We start from the raw sequence: 19,854 nt of genomic DNA, 5'->3' as shown, positions 1-19,854 counted from the left end.
CCTAACAAAGAAATCACTAATCTTGGAGTGGATCCAGGTATTTTTTGGGTTAATTCTCAACATGCGTTTAGAGGACAGATTTTGTGTAGATCCATGAATTTATCTAGATCTAAATCTACAGTAGAATCTAGTGAATTTAAATGAAGTATCAATTGGGGACAGTCAGGCTTTGTGTTAGGGATGCGCTCTAATAAGTGAGATTCGATATAAGAATAGTTATTGTAATAACTCAATTTTTTTGTATGGATTACCCTTTGCATCTGTCATTGTCTGACATCATGGCATTTTCCATCAAGGTCATGGAAAAGTGGTTATGTGAGAACATTTTTCTGAGTATTCTCCTGCAGCCTTGGTTTGTATTGCCGCTTTCTTTGCAGGTAGTCTCTTGAGGTGGGCCTGGCAGACGGTGCCAGTAGTACTCTTTCTTTTAGAGCTGAAGTCCTGCTTCTCTCCTGGCTCAGACTCCCATTACAAACCATTGGTCGTGAGCAGTGCCCATTTTTTCATGGCCCTGCTGTGCAGTTGGAGACGCAACTTATATTTCATCCGAGTTTTGACAGATTCTATGAACGATAACTCACTTTAAAACCCTCAAGCACTCAGTCTGAGCTCTTTAATTCCCATCGGGCCGTCTGTTCTAAAAGTTGATTTGCTTTGGTAAGCTATTGCGACTCATTCAGGATCACAATGATTGACAACTGATATGTCAAAGGTCTCCAATGCAGCATTACCATGTACTGTCAATTCTGACACATACAAAATATTGTAGATAAACAAGTATACTTCTACTGGCTACCAAACGTTTGTGGGATCTTTCATACAGAAAATCCAGAAGGTTTTTCTGTGTTGTACATGAAGCCAGTATTTTTGTTGTGGGCTGAAGTCCTGAATGTAGAATTCAATGATTTCTTTATTTCATTATTTATTGATGTATTTACACCAGAGCAGGCCGAAATGCTGTAATGTGTTTATATTTTGTTGTATAATGTATTAATTAGTATTGAGTGCACTGATGCTGTCATAGAGTTGGACTGATTGCTTGATCGGTTATGCCCCTGTGCATATTCATGGTCAAGAAGGTGTGGGATATGTATGTGTTCACTTGTCTCTGCACTGTTTGGGGCTGTGTATGTGCCTCAACATTATTTTGTCACCATCTCGGAACTGCGAATGTTCTCCCCTGCAAAGATGCAAACGACAACCTGGACCTTTGACTACGGATCACAAAAGAAACACAAGCCTTTGAGATAACAAATAAAATTATTTAAACGATTTTCATTATTGTCCCAGTACAATGTTATAGTTCAGAACAACGAGTTTCATGAAATTATGATTTGTTGTTTTTGTTTCATTGCCCCCACCATTGCTGTCCTTTTCTATCTTCCCTTACAGTGTTTTACTTCCCAATGGTCCATTTAGCTGCTGTTTTCACATTGTTTGAAGCTGTTGTTGCTCTTGCAATTTTTTACGCTTTTTCATTTAGGACCCTGTTGTCACAGGCAAACAAGTGTGCAAAAGTGTGGGGAGATCAATGGTTGAAATGAGCTTTATTGATCGAAGGAGAGGCTTTCAAACAAAAAGGCCCTGAGGCCCCTCGACCACTTCTTTCACCTTCTCTCATACATCTTTTTGATTTAAAAAAAAAGAGTGATGCCCTCTCTTGCCCCCAATACACCCCTTTGTCATGAAAATTATTGAGGGGAAGAAAAAGGTTTTCCCCTCAATTCGTCTACTCAGAGTGTTTCTCCTTGTTCGTCGGGACCTCCTGGTCCTGTTCTACCTGGACCTCAAGGAGGTTTTCAACGAGTCCAAAGCCATGTCGTTGTCATCACCTGAATGATTGCGCCATAGACCTTTTGCCTGTTACTGCACCTCCCAAAGGTTGTCTCTTCTCCCTTTCTCCTCCGGAGAGATAAGCCATGCAGTGATACATTGACATCACTTTGGCAGCGTGCATCCTACGGTGTGATTCGTCACGTACTGGAGCAGTTTTCTTCTTCATGGACAAGAGGGACAAGACACTCAGGCCCTGCATTGACTATCGTGGACTTTACGACATAACTGTTAAGAATATTTAACTGTTGAAAGATGAAAAGTTTTTACTAAGCTAGATTTACGCATTGCTTACCATCTTGTGAGGTAAGGGAGGGGGATAAGTGAAAGACTGCCTTTAACACGCCCGGTGGCCATTATTAGTATTTGTTCATGCCATTTTGATTAACTAATGCAACTGCGGCCTTCCAGGTAAATGTAATTCTAGGTGACGAGTTGAATCCATTTTTTTTTTATCTAGGCACCAAAAGCGCAACACTACACAAGCTTGTTGTTGTCACTGCCACTCTGTCCATAGGGATACTAAAGTGTAACATCGTAATCTATGATCATACTGTATATTCTCAGCATCCACCTGCCGAGTCAGCGTGCACCCAGTGACTTTTACCTTTGACAACTCTGTGGTAGCTCTCATCCTGACTGCTAGGAACCTGGGTGTGACGCTCAACAGTCAACTCTCCCTTAACACGAAGATTGCTGCAACAACCCATGTAGAGACACGCTGCACAACATCTGAGGAATACGTCCACTTCTCACTCAGAAGGCGGCAACGGTTCTGGTCCAGGCCCTGGTCATCTCACGCCAAAACTATTGCAACTCCCTCCTGGCTGGTCTGTCTGCTAGTGCCATCCGACCTCTGCAGCTCATCCAGAATAAAGCAGCTTGACTGGTCTTCATCCTACCTAAGTTCTCTCACACTACCATGCTCCTCCGCTCCCTTCACTGGTTACCAGTGGCTGCCCGCATCCATTTCAAAGCACTGTACCATCCTGCGAACAGATTAGGTCCAGTCTACATCCAGGACTGGTCAAACCTTACACCCCAGGCCATACACTCTGCTCTGCATCTGCCAATCGGCTTGTTGCCCCCTCACTGCGAGGGACACAAAGCCAGTCAACAAAATCACAACTGTTTGCTGTCCTGTCTCCTAAATGTTGTTTTGGATTTGTACCCTCATAGTTGAATGCACTTTTTTGAGTCACTTTGGATAAAAATTACAGCTAAATGATATGTAATGTAATGAAGTGCATATTCCTGGGAAGCAAGGCATTCAGGAAGCATTCTGATCAGATTCCCCAACTACGTGGGGACTGCATCTGCAGTCCCATTATTTTCAGAAGCAGGTTTAACTTTATATTTACCCTGATGTTCTGGTACAATGCCGGTGTTACTGGTGATGCCGGACACTTGAACTTCTTCAGTTGGACAAGACATGGGTGATAGCAGTGAAAACATGAGTCGTATTCAAGGTGAGACCCTGAGTTGACCAGCATGGCTCCATCCACGGATCGAAGTAGTCGAGACGGCACCGCAAGTCAATAAGTCTAAAATGTATTTCGGGGGTGAGGTCATACTTAATAGAGCACCTGCATTGATCCTCAGATAAATAGTGTCCCCAATTAATGTACAATCCTATTTGAGTAAAATTTGCTGGAAACTGTAGTTCCAAGCTGTTTTAGAGAATTACTGAGTTTTTTTTAACTATATTTGTGATATTTGTGTCTTGTGCAGGAAATAATTGATGTGGAGCTGAGTGCCACATGGAGCAGTTAAAGAAAAATAAACCAGATATGACTGGATTTTAATTCCGATGTTATTTGAGTAGGAGAGAAAGAATGGGCTGAAGTTTAATGTGAAATCAAATCATGCTGCCACGGTTTGTATTTCTTTACTACGTATCATTCGAATAATAATGCATGTGTTGGTAATTGCTGAGCTGCTGATATTAAAGGAGGCTATGACGCTCTGTGATAGCATCACAATGTCAATCAGCAAGAACAGATAATAGAGTTAGCAGCCAGACAGAATTTAATTTACTCCATGCTATTGAAAAGGAAAACAAAAGTATAATAATACAGCTATGAAATTCGAGCTCATTAAGCTCACTCATTAAATTATTGGTAGTTGTATTAAATGATAGGGTTAAGGCCTGCTTTTTGAATCATTGTTGAGCTTAAGATTTCAACTCTGTCCAAACAGAGATCTGCAGAGAAAGAAGTGAGCACAAGGCAGGACACACTTCTGGTGAAAAAAATGCATGCAAAAATACACTATAAGAGGCAAAAGGAGATACGCACACAAGCCTGCACGCACGCTCACAGCAGGGATCCATTAGACGTGTTGTTCTTTGCACTGATAGGGCTGGTTATCAGGGAAGTCTGGCTGCCACAGTGTCGTGATAGTGCAGAGATACAGATTGAAGACTCACAGACTTAAGCAAACACTGAAAGGCTCCTGAAAAACAAGACAGGAGATGGGCTTAAAAGCATTTGTGTGTGTGTGTGTGTGTGTATATGTGTGTATGTGTGTGTATGTGTCTGTTCCTTCATATGCTTGTGTCGACATATCTCTATATATATATGACATTTAGCATTCTTTAGGAGGCACTTTACAGATTAATAATATACATTATGTAAAAAGGAAATTTAATATTGTACATATTAAGTTAAACGTTTAAATGGGCGCAGGTGTGTGTGGGTGTGTGTGTGTGGCAATGTTGAGTGACGTGCAGCGACAGCACCAGCACAGTGTGTTTTATCAGCTCTGGTTAAATGTTTCCTGCCACTCTTCCTCCCCGCTTTCAGCGACTCTAACCTTTACAAGGCTGCTGTTGATATAATCAGGCACAAACGCACAGATGCGCACACAGACGCAGATTCACAAACCTGCTCTTCCCCAGCTTATTATTTTATTTTTTATTGATACATATACTCACATTTACAGTCTACAGGAGACCCTGAATGGGGCAGCCAACCTGCTGCTGTCTATGAACCGAATATCATGTTGGTAGTAGCCAGATGGACCTAGTTTGTGAGATGCTAAATAGTAACAAGGAAGTACAAATTAAGGTCTTCTTTTTTTGGGGGGGATGACAATGTGTGTTACTATTTTGAACAACTTACTAGTATATCTCCACAACCACTGGTTTGATGGTGATGACAAATAAGTTTATTACTAGAATAAACCCCTTGAGATGAATCCAATCTCGTTTTCAAAGGGGTCCTTCTCACAAAAAAACACAATACTTAAGACAAATCGCAATACACTCAAATATATTCAAATATAAGCTAAAATACATTTAGTCAAGTTATAAAGGATATAATAAATATAAAGTAAATTTACACAAAAAGTAAAGCTTTAAATATATGGTAATATGTAAAGAGCTTGCAGATTTGATTCTGATGTGTTTTGATAAATATTATCAAAATGGTCTTGTATTGCTAATGACTCGGAGGTAATTATTTTCCTAACACAGATATTACAACTTCGCAATTTCTGATGGATGTACTGGTTCAACATGTAGAGCAAATGATGCATCCACATGATTTGGGTGTTTCCCAAACTTTTCAGCAAGCGCCATCAGAAGGTGACCCAGCAGATGCTATTGCCAAGAACTTTGGTCCAGCTGTGCTATGAGCTTTGAAAGCTAAATTCTATTCAGTTAATTAGTTTTACTTGGGTCTTCTTGTAGAGTCAGAGATAATAAATACTTCTAATATCAATAATAATACTATAACTGCTAGTAACACATTGCTCATGAATCAGGAAAAGTTGAGCTCAGACTACACAATATTTTATCTATTACATTGGTCACTGTGTCACATTAAGTGATTGTAGTCAGGATTTATTGCTATGTCATGGTTGAGAGAAATGACTGACTACACCGTGCTCCGTGGCTTGTAAGAGAAGGCCAACAACAGTAAGAGTCATTCCCAGCTGACATTGGACACAAGGCAGGACATTCATACCATATGATATGTGATTTAGCGTCTCCAATTAACCTGTGCTGCATATGTTTGGACTGTGGGAGGAAGCAGGAGAAACTTCACACAGACACATTATTCAATTCAAATCTGACAAGTTAATTTGTGATGATTCAGTATTGCAAGCAATTAGATGACCGGCTGATCAGTTATTTTAGTGCGTACACTCTTTGATGTCATCAGTGTGTATGTGTGTGTGTGTGTTGGGGGGGGGGGGGGTCATAGGGCTGACCTGCAGCAGGTGGTGCCACAACAGACAGCCTTGGGCAGTGAGAGAGTCACAGAGAGAGAACTGTCAGCTTCAATCTGCATCCAGACCAACTAAGAACTGCATGAAATCTCGTCCTCTGCTGTGAGAATATACATCTGTTCACACCAACTTTTACAACAGCAAGACTGATGTCTCAACTGAAATCAGGTCATTACAATTAAATTGACAAAGTCAGTAATAAGAGAGAGAGACTTGAGGAAAATATGTAAAAGGTGTTGTCCTGATAAAGGATGGGACAGGTAGGCCTACTCTGAATTTATACAGATTCATCACTGATACTTACTCAGTGTCTTACTTCCCTATCGACCAAGGGGATCATGTACTTTGGTGACTGACTGTTTCAAGTAGAGAATAATGGGTTTCACAGTCCTGCACCAGGTTGAGTGAACTGCAAAATTTGTGTACTGAGTAATATGATATATGAAAATTAAATATTTGTGTGCAGGTAGTGGGTAAGAACTTTTAGGAAGAAATCAGGAATTTAAATTATTGTGCAGTATTTTTAACATCAAAGTATTCCTTTTTTCTATTTTCTTGCATAGCTCACATTCACACATCACAATTTGTATCATAGGGCGAGAGAAGAGTGAGTGAGGAAAAACTACCAAAAAAAACTATTAACAGGGGGGGAAGGGGGGAAGGGGGATATAGACACCTCAGAGAGAGGTGAGGGATCCCTGTGCCAGTGCAATAGATGCAGCATGTAAATGAGAACATCAGCAAAATAACAATATTTACAACATTGATGAGAAGAAACAGTTTGTTACATAATGGAAAAGTGTGTCGACCCGTTTTTGATAATGTCTAATAGAAATGACGGGAGCAGCAATGATAAATGAATAATACTGCAGTAATTATTGTCAGTAATGGTAGAGTAAAACAAGCAGTCCTGTTGCAATCATAGTCAACGGTTAGCTGTCACCACAATCAGATGCCACCATGATCGACAATCCATCATCATTGTCCACCACCATGATCCACCAAACAGCTGCCAACACGATCAACAATCCGCCATCACGATCTCTGATTCACGATCTGCCATCATGATCTATGATGTGGCCGCAGCTGCGGTCCTGGATTTGAAAACAATAAACCACTAGGAGTCCTGGGAAGAAATCATGTCAGTAATATGTATTTATGAGATGAGCTGTCTCTTGCTTTTCTGGGCTCCGGTCATGGAGATAGACAGCCATAGGCTATTCAGACTGGAGATCCCTCTGCCCAGCTTCCAGCTGCCACTGTTTCCTCAGGGTTTCCTCTTCGTTGGGCGTTCCTGTTAAAACCTCCAATGGAAGGCGCCCAAGCAGGCAACCGGACTAGATACCAGAGCTTCCTCAACTGTCCCCTTTCAAAGTCAAGGAGCAGCCGTTCTCCCTGACCGCCCTCTATATGCCTTAACTCCTCACCCCATCCCTAAAGCTGAGCCCTGCCACCTGATGGAGACACCGACCCGCTTATCCATCCTACGCTCCATCTTCCCCTCACTTGTGAACAAGCTACTTGATCTTCTTCACTTGGAACAACAACTCCCACACCAAACTCGGAGAGAATAATCCTCCATTTCTAGGCCAAGAACCATACCTCGGACTTGGAGGTGCTGACTCTCAACTTAACCACTTCAACTTCACTAACATGGAGGAGACAGGGTTTATAACCTCTTAATTCAGCAGACACAGAGCAACAGTCGCATTTATTTTCATTCGCCCTTTTTTTGTTTGTTAGTCTGTCGGCTAATTAGTAAAAGCAGCCTGCATTCAGTTTTTAAAACAGCTCCAATAAATATGCAATGATAAGAGCTTGGAAAGTGAATCAAAGAGGTGTTGGACTTAAAACCAAAACAATCACCTGACTACATTGTGTAGTTCTCTGTAGCTGAGGGGAAACATCATTATTTGTCAAATACACATGAGACATTGTTATTTAAAAAAATAATATTGTTTTGAATTAATATTGATTAGCAGCCAGCTAACACTTGGTTATACAGCAGTAGAAAACATTAAATATTTTGCCAATATATTGGAAAAAGACAATTCCATTTTTATCGTAGGTGTTATGTAATAGTATATATAGTAGTACCTTGATAGAGTCTTGATACATATTTGTATGATTTGTTTAATTAGGATCATGTGGAACCCAACCTCAATTTTTATATTTTCCTCATGTCATTGTATCGTTTCCCTTTTTAAGTTGTGAATTTTCTGGTTAAGCATCGATTTAGCCCTCAAGTTCACACAAAAGTTAGTTTTAGTTTTCATCTTAGATGCTACAGTTGTTACTGATTTAGGTGATTCCATTGAATTAATCTGATGCTGAAATCAGATCTCTATTCATGTGACACACATGTGTACACACACACACGCATACACAATAAATGTACATACACACTGTACAGTCAGTAATTGCCCTTTTAACGAAGCATTATCACAGGTAAAAATATTTGTGGAAGGAACCACGGTGTGTTGGTTTTTCCAAACACAGATGCATTCTTCATCAAAGCGCACACACACACACACACACACACACACACACACACACACACACACACACACACACACACACACACACACATACAAATACACACACACAGTAGGGGAGCCGGATCCTGTGTTTGCTCGGTGAGCTACAGTTGATATGTTTGCACTGCTGTTATTGACTCTGTGGATATACAGAGACAGTTGGTGACAGAGAGATTAAGTTGGATGAAGAGATGTTTTAAAAAGAAGAAAAAGAGAAAATATATAGTTAAATTGACTGCACCTTTGACTCACGGTTTAAACCCTATTTGTTTGCAGGCAGCTTAAAAGCATTATCCAATTAACTCAAACACAATTATTTTTTTCTCAGACTAAGGTAATTGCAGATAGTAAATAACAACCTGTACATATCTTCTGTGTGTGTGTGTGTGTGTGTGTGTGCGTGCATGTGCATGTGCATGTGCATGTGCATGTGCGTGTGTGTGTGTGTGTGTGTGTGTGTGTGTGTGTGTGTGTGTGTGTTTGTGTGTGTGTGAGAAGAGGGGGAGAAGACGAAGAAAGAATAATAATATCTGGCACGATTGCCACGCGTTTTATGGAGAAAAAATACATTTCTGAAAAGGAGTATGTGGTTGGTATAATGTATCCAGTTATCTAACATCTGTGCAGTTTGTACATTGGCCAAACATTAATAATTTACCCTCCCGAAAGATGCTTCTTCACTTCATACACATACAATACAAAACTCCAAATGGTAGGTATCATTTGTTTATGGTTATTTAATTATCTATTTTTATTCCTAGTGTGTCATATTCCAGCAGAACAATTACATTTACATGATTAGATTTTAAACTTTCCATGCATCTTATTGCATTTTTCAGTGGAACAGTGTTTTGTTACATCCAGTATATCCGCTTAACACATCTACCTTTAGTGTAGACGATGGCTTTATATTATTGCCTCAAGACTAAGTAAGATTACACGCGATTTAATGAATAAGGGCTGCGTGTTGGATGAAATGAAACATTCATATTAGTTGTGAGTAACTGATTGAGCTTTTATTGTTTATTCTGACATGTGATGCCTCTCCCTCTCTCTCTCTTATTATGTCCTGATAGGATATAAAACCATATATGTGGTTTATATTTATGTATCACTGTGCTGGTGAACAATATAAATACTTATTCTCCTGTCAAATTGAACAAGATAATATAAAAGGACTAGAGGCTCTATTTTAAGGATCCAAGCTCATGATGTAGGTGCATTGTTAGAAGCTGTTTCTTCTAATCAATGTTGTATATACAGTTATTTTGCTCTGTCTCTTAAGTATAATCATAAGGGTGTTTTTGGTTCAATACCAAGTGAGCTTGCAACTTGGCAGATTGCTACTCCTGCACTTCTCTGCAGGGGAAACCGATTCAATTTGGTCCTGAGCCGGTCATCTTTGTATGTAACAAGCAGAATACATGTGCACACATTAGTTATGTATTAATGAGCTCGTTCACAAATACCATGTGAGAAAAAAATGAGGACTACTATCCAAAGACTAGATGTTTAGGGATGTTTTACCTTTAATCCTAAATTCCATATAATATATATCCATATTTTCTATAACCATCCTGCTAGATCCTGGAGCTACATCTGATAAAAGGGGTGGAAATTGTTTGAATAGAATTGTCCAACGTTGTTCATGTTAACAATTACTCTTTCAAAAAAATTGGTCATGGAGGACCACAATGTCTTTGGGGCAGCTGTGGCTGAGGGGTAGAGAAGTTGTCCTCTGTCTTGATAATCGGCAGTTCAATTCCACTCTTCCCCATGTGCATGCCAAATTGTCCTTGGACAAGATACTGAACCACTAATTGCCGTAATTTAATGGCAAAAAACTGCACTGTAAAGCATTTTGAGTGGTCATCAAGACTAGAAAGCTCATATAAATACAGACCATTTACCAGTCTTTACAGATGCTAGTTCTTCCGATGAATGTAGATCAACATTATATAGATTTTTATTGACTTAAGTGATTTGGTAGTTTCCATGATTTCAAAATATCATCACGAAAAATATAGTTGGAATCAAACAAATAATATCAGAATTTGAATACTTCATGTATCGTGCTGGCTGATCGTGATAATAATGGTTCTTTTTACCCTGTTAAAAGGGTTTTTATTAGTTTTTCCTTACTCTTGTTGAGGGCTTAGGGCAGAGTATGTCACACCTTGTTAAAGCCCTATGAGACAAAATGTGAGTTGTGAATATAGGTTATACAAATACAATTTTATTGATTATTTGATTGATGTTGCTGCCATGTGCGAATATTTTGCGCAGGCCCTCTGTGAAAGAAGTGAAAGAAAATGAGGCTACATGTACGTGTATTTGTTCAGTCAGTGTGAGACTGTCTGAAAGAAGATGTTACCCGATTTGAAGGCTGACAGAGCAGAGCTCCGCCGCTTGACATCCTAACAGCAACCTGCCACGCTCATCCTCAGTTTAACCCCTCCGCCCAGATCCCCTGAAAGTGACTGAAATCAAGTGATGCTCTCATTTCATGAGAAGTGTGAACAGGAAAACATCACAGACTAGATATTAAAACTGCAGCAATTGGCCGATATGGTGGAAAATGTCTTGAGTTGCAGACTAAGTTAGAGCCATGAAGCCACAGTCTGCCTCAAAAGCAAACTATCACTCACACACTCACTTGTAGCAAAACTCTGATGTCACTATATCAAAGGATAAGCTCACATGGGAGAGGAGCTGATTGGAGGATGATGGATAGTCAAGCCAGGCTGGATGGAAACAATGTGACGCGTAAAACCATAGTACACGTGTTTGTGCGTCAAAGCTTTGGGGAGCTGAGAAACTGCGTCATCACATTCTCTGCCTGGCACTCACACCCCTACTTTCCAATGGAATCTGTCTGTAGGTCCCTCTAATTGTCTGTCTGTCTGTCTGTCCAGCCACCTTTGCTTTATTAAGGCAGGAGCTCCACCTGGTGGCAGGAGCAAGGCTGGTTTTTGCTTCTACCCAATTACCTGTGATAAATTAATATGTCTGTTCCACCTGGAGCATTCCAATATAAAAAAATCCTCCACATAATAAAATGCATGTGTTTTGTTCAAATGCAAAAATTTGAGGTTTTACAAAGACAAAATGGCAAATGGCTTCAATTGGACTTCATAGGGACTCTATCTGAACTGGATTGTCACACTTTAGTCAAAAACCTCTGCAAATGTAAATAAACACAGGACAGGAGCAAAAAATTATCCTCTTTAGTTGTTTTGGTTTCTTATCCTAATAGTGATGTTGATCTGTCTTTCTGAATAGAGAGGACAAAGGTTGTGCCGGAGCTGGAGGAATGCTCTACTACGGGATGCAGTATGTGCATGGCTCTCCAGAGGAAGACGAATGAAAAAGGATTTGACGAAATTCAAACGAAAAGATTCTGTTTTCTCCAGTGATGCAGGTTGTGAGTGTCATGGACCCAAATGTCATCTGTTAACTCCATCAAACACAAGGGACTTAATGCGTTAGTAATGTCTCCATCACTATCACCATCTGACGCATTCAGCCTCCTCCTCACCCACCCTTTTCCCTCACACACACACACACACTTACAAATACAATCACACACACACACACACACACACCCCACACACACATACACACAAACACGCACACACACGCGTACTTACTCCTGTGGTATAACCCCTCCTTTCTCCTGTGCTGGTGAACAATATAAAACCGACTGTTTGAACGTAACGTGCAGCATGAGTAAAAGCTGACTGAGAGGAGAGAAGAGAAAGAATCGACCTCTGCTGCTGCTGTGACAAACCACCTGTGACTCCAACTGCAACCTGCAAACCCCAAAGTCTTCTGAAAGTAAGTCTGCACACTTTACACACTTATACATTTAATGCTTATTTATTTCTTTTCATTTTGCTTTTTCTTGATGGCACGGGCAATTGTTTTTTAATTCAGGAGGTTTTAATTGTTGCAAACATCAATACAAAAGGTGATTTAAGTCTTAAACGGATGTTAAACTTTATTGAAGACATTTTTCAAATTGTTTGCCGAGAAATTCATGCAGATTCAATAATATGAGATATTTTACTTTTGTGTGAAACACCTTTGAATTAAAAGAGACAATCTTGATGTCACAGAAAGTCAAAATGTTGAATTAACCCTCTCAGCTTTTTTTCTTGGACTTTTGCACATAGATAATAAAAATGCAGCGTGTCTGTTTATATCAGGCTAATTTACCGGATCTGTGAAACAAGGATGCTCTAATCTGCAGGAGGCTCACTGAATTATTAAATACTCTGATGAAGGAGGCAGCTTTTTAGCTCCAAAATGAGAAGTAAGGGGCTATTAATATATATATAATTTTCTTTTTTATTAATCCACATGACCAAAAAGTTGACTTTGCGTGCAAAGCCTGTGCACAATTACCACACATGGTTTATGTAAAGCGTTTAGCCAGCTTTGAGATTGTATTTGTCTATTTTTTTATTTTTAAGAGCACCTTCACGGTGTGGTGATGCTGGGGGCGCGTTCAGCACCACAGATATAACATTGTTGCACCAGACGCAGGAGCTGACACTCGTTTGCAGACTGATTTCCAGTGAGAAAGGCAGGAGAAACCTTTTCAGGTCACATCAAACATGACTTGCAGCAGTGGGAAAAAAACACAATTGGTAATTTATTCAATATTAGAGCGACTTGAATTTATATTAAAACAAATACCCCTCAAACATTTTGAGTTTGCTGTTCCCAAGACGCATCTGCTGACCTGATAACGCCATGGGACTGGGATGAAGATGTACGAGTCAGACTTGTTGATTTGCATGACTGAAAAGCTTCACAACTTCCCCTTCGAGAGTTTAAATATTCATGATTTCTCAGTCAGACAAACAAATTTAAATGATTTACTGTGGTGGCTTCTGCTGCTCTCCACCTTGGATTGGGGGAAGTGTTTGCAAGCATAAAAAGGGCGCCCCAGATAACAGCATCAACCTGATGGTGAAATATGGTGGAGGGGGCATCATGCTTCATCGAGGGGAAGATGAATTCTCAAGGTTTTTATCTGTGCTGTCAGTCATAAAAACACTGAAGTAAACTAAGAAAATCCAAGTTTTAGAGTCAGGCCCCAGAGCTTAACACTTCAGAAAACCAGTGCAATATCATGTAATCATTTGTCTGAGCTGAGGCAGCTCTTCTGGAACAACTGCCCAGATTTCTTGTGTTTGATTTGCTTTGATTTGACGCTATCAGCAGAGCTTGTAAAGAAAGGCAAATAAACGATTTAACTTTATTCACCAACAATGTAAATGTTTAATCATTGTGTTTGCCTGTTTTGACTTAGACCTTTACACATTATCTAATTTTATGACCAATGTAATGTAGAAAACCAGGTTTTTCCTTTTCCTTGGTACAGAAGGGACAAAACAGTGAAGTCTAACTGTTGATTGCTATGATTCCATCTCATGTTGGAAGGTGAAACTGAAAGGAGGGAACATGATTATTTATTCCTCTGATTAACAGTGCCATGACATCACTCTTGTATTTTAGTTACATATACAAGTAACTTAATATAATATTTAAAGACAAATCTGTGTATTAGATAATCTGGTATATTTTACCACATAGAATAAAATAAATACGTAATATCGATTGATATCATTTTTAACTGTTTAATTAGTGATCAGTGGGAAAACTGGGAGAAATCCTTATATGCTGTTGCCACTAGTTACCTAAGTTCTGTATTTTTTTTGTCATCGATTAGAAGCCAAATAGCTCATAACCAAAGGATTATGGGATACTCTTTTTTTCTGATATTCCACAGGTACATTTGAGGTTTTATCAGTTTTTACAGGCAAGGCAACAAAAATTCAACCCCTGGATAACATTACCAATATCATTAGTAGTAAAGCTAGTGGCAGTATTCATTTTAATAATAATCCTAATAATAGCTTTGAGGTTATAGAACATATAACAGCCTCATTCAGCTGCTGAAACTACATACCAAATATTGCCAACAGCATATTATTAATAATGATTCATAGCAATAGTTTCCTCCACTTCAGTCAATCCATCATCTCCATCTTTTCCCCAGATCTAAATAACGCTCTCGCTGATGGGCCGGACAATAAGTCAATCCACAGCCCTCAGGTTTTTACTTTCCATTATGTGTATAGACTTGTTAAGCTGCCTCACAAACCTGTTTACTTGTCCTTCTTGGGGGGAAACTTTTTTCACTAAAACAAATCACACAGTTTTATGTCAGGCTCCTCCGGGGGTGATTCGACATGCACCAAACATTTTGCCTTTAGAGAAAGAAAAAGGAAACATCGATTTCTAACAGTACATTGTCTTTGGTTTCTCATTTTGACCAGTGATACAATGGAAACAAGACTTTGGTTTCTTTAAAAACAAAATGTATCAACCTGATTTGTTCATTTTTGATACATGTAAAATGTTGGAGCTTTAGCATCCATAACTCCCCACATCTTATTGCCCCGTCTTAGATTGCCATGATGATGAAGCTGTGGACAGTGCTGGTGGCTGTAGTGCTGTGTGTGCTGGTGTGTCTGGGAACACTGGCGGACGCCTACCCACCCAAACCTGAGAACCCCGGTGAAGACGCCGCGCCCGAAGAGCTGGCCAAGTACTACACCGCTCTGAGACACTACATCAATCTGATCACAAGGCAGAGGTACAGTATATACACATATGTTGGTGTTTGTGACACATACACTGGTTTTGTTCAGTCTTTTATTTCTGTATTTTCTGACCTCATAAAGAAAGTTTTGTTTTGATAGTGTGTATGTGTGTTTGTGTTTGTGTTTGCGTTTGCGTTTGTGTTTGTGTTTTTTGTGTTTGTGTTTGTGTTTGTGCATGCGCGAGCCAAATGAACCATCTCAAGTACCATTCCCCAAACCTATTCTAGCATTGGAACCATTTTGCATCTGGCTGTTTGCCTCTACATTAATCCAAATTAGATTTTGCTTTACACAAGTCATATAGCCACCGAGTTCTTTGACTTTAGCCAGTAGCTCAATGTGTGATTCCCCCCCCCCCCCCCCCCCCCCCCTTCACTGCCCTAACCCTTCACCAGCACACAACAGCGGCTCCGTAGATTTGATTACTGGCCACCCTCCAAAAACCCCAGGCTTACGAATCAACAGGACCAGAGCAATAAAATCGGTACAGATGCATCCAAGAAAGAATTCCCAAATTCATTTAGACGAGCCACTGCTCTAAGGTAGAAAAATCTGTCCTATGGAGATGTGGCATGCCATATTGTTTTGGTCCAGCCTGGCTAATAAGCCTATAGCTTTTATTCATGAAAGTCAAATTGGTTGTTGATATTTCAATGTGTGGTCTAAAGAGGACTGCAAATGCCATGGCATGTAAATTTTGTTCCTCTGTTTCACTGGAGAGGTAAAATGAAGACACATCATATGTGATAAAAAGTATATGGTTACATAAACAGTTGATTGGATAAAAGGCTGGGGAATGTGGCGGCTCTCAGCTGAAGACACTGATCATACAGATGAAGGATCTGTGCGGGTGAGCCTTCGGTCGATTTTGACCCGTGGCTCATATCATTGTCTAACTTTGCAAATATACTGGTGTCTTCACCAAAAACACGAAATACCAAATTATTATTATTTTTTTAAACATGACAAAAGACTGTTAGAGCTTCTATAGCCCCCAGTTGGACTTCTTAGGTTTACATTTGTCTCAAATTGACGAAACAACAACAAAATCCATCCATTGTTAAGCAAAAAAATGCTTCCAACCATCTTTATAAAAAATATTCTGTTACATTACTGGCACCCAGTAGAGTGGCCGAACAGTCCTCTTATGAAATTACATTTAAATTAATTTGATTCACATTTTTATTTGGATCTGCACCAAACTGCAAACACTCATATCAGTCATCATGCCTGATGTTTTTCACAGAGATCCATACAATACTCTCTGACAAAAATTCAAAGATTATTCCCCGGTCTAAACCACATGCTCAGGTTTTGTGGTGCTCCTTTATGTAGTTTATTCATGACTGCTAACTAACAAACTAGCAGACATGCTGACAGGTGTGACAACCACCTTGGCAGAGGAAAAATAAACTTTATCAGATGTTGCTCTTCATTTTGTTCAAATTTCCTTTAAAACCATCAGAGTATTATTTTGTGCATGTTTTACAATGCGACTGCATGTTGTTAAATGACCTTTAGAAGAGCAGGTGCTCCCTTCGCTGGATTCCATTGCAAATGGGAATAGATGAGAGGCACAACCTAGGCTTGTATTTCTTAAAACAAGGAAGATTTTTTCATTTGAGAAAGAAATCAAGCAAGGACCGGATACAAGCAGACAGGAAAAGATGGGGACCAACAAGGGAGATATACCTCAATGGAGACAAAACAGTGAGGCGAAGAGAGAATGAGCGCAGGACCCACCAGGGAGATATTTGGGTGCAGACAGGCCATTATGGGAAAAGGAGACATTTTATATCCTGATGTGTTTCACTGTTTGACAGCTGCGTGAAACAGAGCATATGAGCTACTTGATTGCTTTCCCACTGAGCAAAACACATACAAACACACACATCTTCCTGTGGGTGTAACAAAGCTTAAGATTGGGTGCCAGGGTCGTAAGGGGAAGTGGAACAGGTGGATGATGGGAAACCTACGGAGCTGCAGGGCTGTGTTGAGTATTGCGGTTTCATGAACACACACACACACACACACAGCCAAGTAAACTTGCTATTGAACGGTTCTGTGACTTGACAATTGAGACTCTCTTGGAGCCCCTGGTTTCCCCATTAAGAGAAAAAGAATAAAGACTCATGCAGACTTGGTAATGACACTTACCCACACACACAGGCATTAGACCTGAGTCTGACTGTGAATGCAAAGCATTAGGAGCAAAGGGAGGCTACAAGTGAAGCGATTTACAGGCACGGCAGGCAGACAGAGGTAAGAGGACAGCAATGTGTAGCAATGGACCGAAAGAAAGACAAGAAGTTTCAGAATATATAGCTCTGTGCCACTTTCAGTCATGATGAACACTAAAACTGAGACCAGTGATGGAAGCAGGGTCAAGATTTAAGGAATTGCTCTCATCAATCAGAGACCCATTCCTGTAAAAGACTCTCTGATTTCACATGTTGATCGATTTGATTATGTAAATATTATATTATGGTGTGGAGCCACTATAGAACTACATACTGCTGATACATGCAATCGACCAAATGCAACTCTGTCTTAACTGTCAATCATGATGTTTCACGCCATATTTGTAACAAAAAACTAAATTGCTCTATGAACACTTGAAAAAGCATCAATGTTGTAAGAACTACCCAAAATGACAGAATACATCTTTGGAAAAAAATGTGTACATGAACCTTTTTGTTTGGAACATGTTCCTTCTGCCATAATGGAGGAGGCTAGGTTTATGAGCTATACTGCAAACAGCCACCAGGAGTCAACCAGGATTATTTGGTTTCACTTTTTGGGGAACCGTCCCATCTCTATATCCAGTCTGTGGCCTTAGTAAAAGCCATCATATGTGCTATAGGTGGGCATTAGCAGTAAGTTAGTGCACCTCTGATATGTGTGGGAGAGTGAAAATTGGAATCCGAATCCATGGTGGGATTGGCAGACTCAACCTCTAACAATAATAATTATTAAAGTTAATTATTTTATATTAATATTTATTTTCAGTTCGTAATTATTAACCATAAATAGTATTAAAAAAGTGAGATTTCCGGAAAATCATTCAGTTTGACTTTTCAGTTGTTTGATGTAAGTAACAATTTAAAAATAATCTGGTTCCAAGGTATGGAAAGCGCTCAGCTCAGGAGGACATGGTCGCAGAGCTCCTGTTTGGTTCCGACAGTAACAGAGACCAGCGATCAAGGTAAAGACCCAAAACACACACAAGCTGAAGCAGCCATGTGAGGTGTAATAAACATATTCTCTATTTAATCAATAACCTTCTTTGATATCAAGACACATATTTTGCATTATAAACCTGATGGACATTCATCTGCAGTGGCTCTAAATTTGAGAGCAGAATACCTGAAACTGAATTTATAGAGCTGTCACATTTACTCCTTTTTGTGTCTTTTCACAGATATGATGATTCCAACATGTGGTGACTCCACCTGCCCCCACCCTCCTCATCTGGCATTCCCTCTGAGTGCGTGTCCCACACGGCACCTGGAGGGGCCGACGCGTGCCTCTGACCCCTCAAACCTGAGTCCTTACCCCAAACAATGACCATCACCAACTAGAATACAAGCTCGCTCTGTCTCTTGTCACTGTGTCACATCTCACTCATTGCAACATGTTTATACATAATGTATTATTGAAATAGAATATATATAATGAGATGGTGATACTAATCACAAGGTGGAACTGTGTCTGTGTGCGCGTGAGCATTAACGCCCCCTACTGTCCAATAACTGTTTAGAGGAGAAAATTCTTGTTTTATTGTTGCTCCTGTAAAAAGTAACAACAGAATAAATTAATAAAAACTTTTCTGTGTGATTCAAATGAAGTGATTTTTCTCTTTTTTGGGTGGAGGGGGGGGGGGTCAAATGGTGACGGTGTCCATGTTTATAGTTTATGAATCTTATATTCTAATAATTGCTATGAATAATGAACACTAATGTTATAACATACAAACATAAATATCAGCTGCTCACAAACAAAGATGTTTTTATGCCTTTGGACGGGTGACAGCCGGAGGCATTATGTTTTGAGGTTGTCCTTCAGCCCCATTATTAGCTTTTATTAGATAGATAGATAGATAGATAGATAGATAGATAGATAGATAGATAGATAGATAGATAGATAGATAGATAGATAGATAGATAGATAGATAGATAGATACATAGATAGATAGATAGATAGATAGATAGATAGATAGATAGATAGATAGATAGATAGATAGATAGATAGATAGATAGATAGATAGATCAATAGATCAATAGATAGATATATAGATAGATAGATAGATAGATAAATGTAATTTAGAAATATTTTTTCTATACTTTAGACCACTTAAGAGACATAATATAATGTAAAGTAATATAATATAATAATATAATATATTACATTATATTATATTATATTATTTAATATTGCTTGGGCAAATAAATATAACAAAACAATGTCCCAATGTTCTGCATTGGTACATCAAACTTGCAGGAATTAGACCGGAACTAGAATGCATTTGCCTTCAAGTTTAAATAACTTTTTTCTTTAACTTACAAAGTATTGCC

General features: G+C 39.4%; 1 protein-coding gene across 1 annotated transcript; it reads left to right on the top strand.

Annotated features, from left to right (window-relative positions):
* The first annotated feature begins 12,308 nt into the window (after positions 1-12,308).
* On the top strand, positions 12,309-19,123 carry pyya (peptide YYa). The gene is made up of 4 exons (XM_062407184.1): positions 12,309-12,440; positions 15,086-15,273; positions 18,405-18,485; positions 18,702-19,123. Exons 2-4 carry the CDS (start codon positions 15,092-15,094, stop codon positions 18,724-18,726), a joined length of 288 nt encoding a protein of 95 aa, XP_062263168.1. The 5' UTR covers positions 12,309-12,440; positions 15,086-15,091; the 3' UTR covers positions 18,727-19,123.
* The last annotated feature ends 731 nt before the right edge of the window (positions 19,124-19,854 follow it).

The sequence above is a fragment of the Platichthys flesus genome, chromosome 16 (assembly GCF_949316205.1).
Source record: "Platichthys flesus chromosome 16, fPlaFle2.1, whole genome shotgun sequence".
Classification (NCBI taxonomy): domain Eukaryota; kingdom Metazoa; phylum Chordata; class Actinopteri; order Pleuronectiformes; family Pleuronectidae; genus Platichthys; species Platichthys flesus.
Note: the sequence above shows the minus strand (reverse complement) of the source record. Positions and strands in the feature narration are given on the sequence as shown.

Bases quoted from the DNA above. Each gene is read 5' to 3' on its own strand.
- pyya (XM_062407184.1), top strand. From the start codon at position 15,092: ATGATGATGAAGCTGTGGACAGTGCTGGTGGCTGTAGTGCTGTGTGTG. The intron at 15,274-18,404 runs GTACAGTATATA...TCTGGTTCCAAG, and splicing joins AATCTGATCACAAGGCAGAG to GTATGGAAAGCGCTCAGCTC. The intron at 18,486-18,701 runs GTAAAGACCCAA...GTCTTTTCACAG, and splicing joins AACAGAGACCAGCGATCAAG to ATATGATGATTCCAACATGT.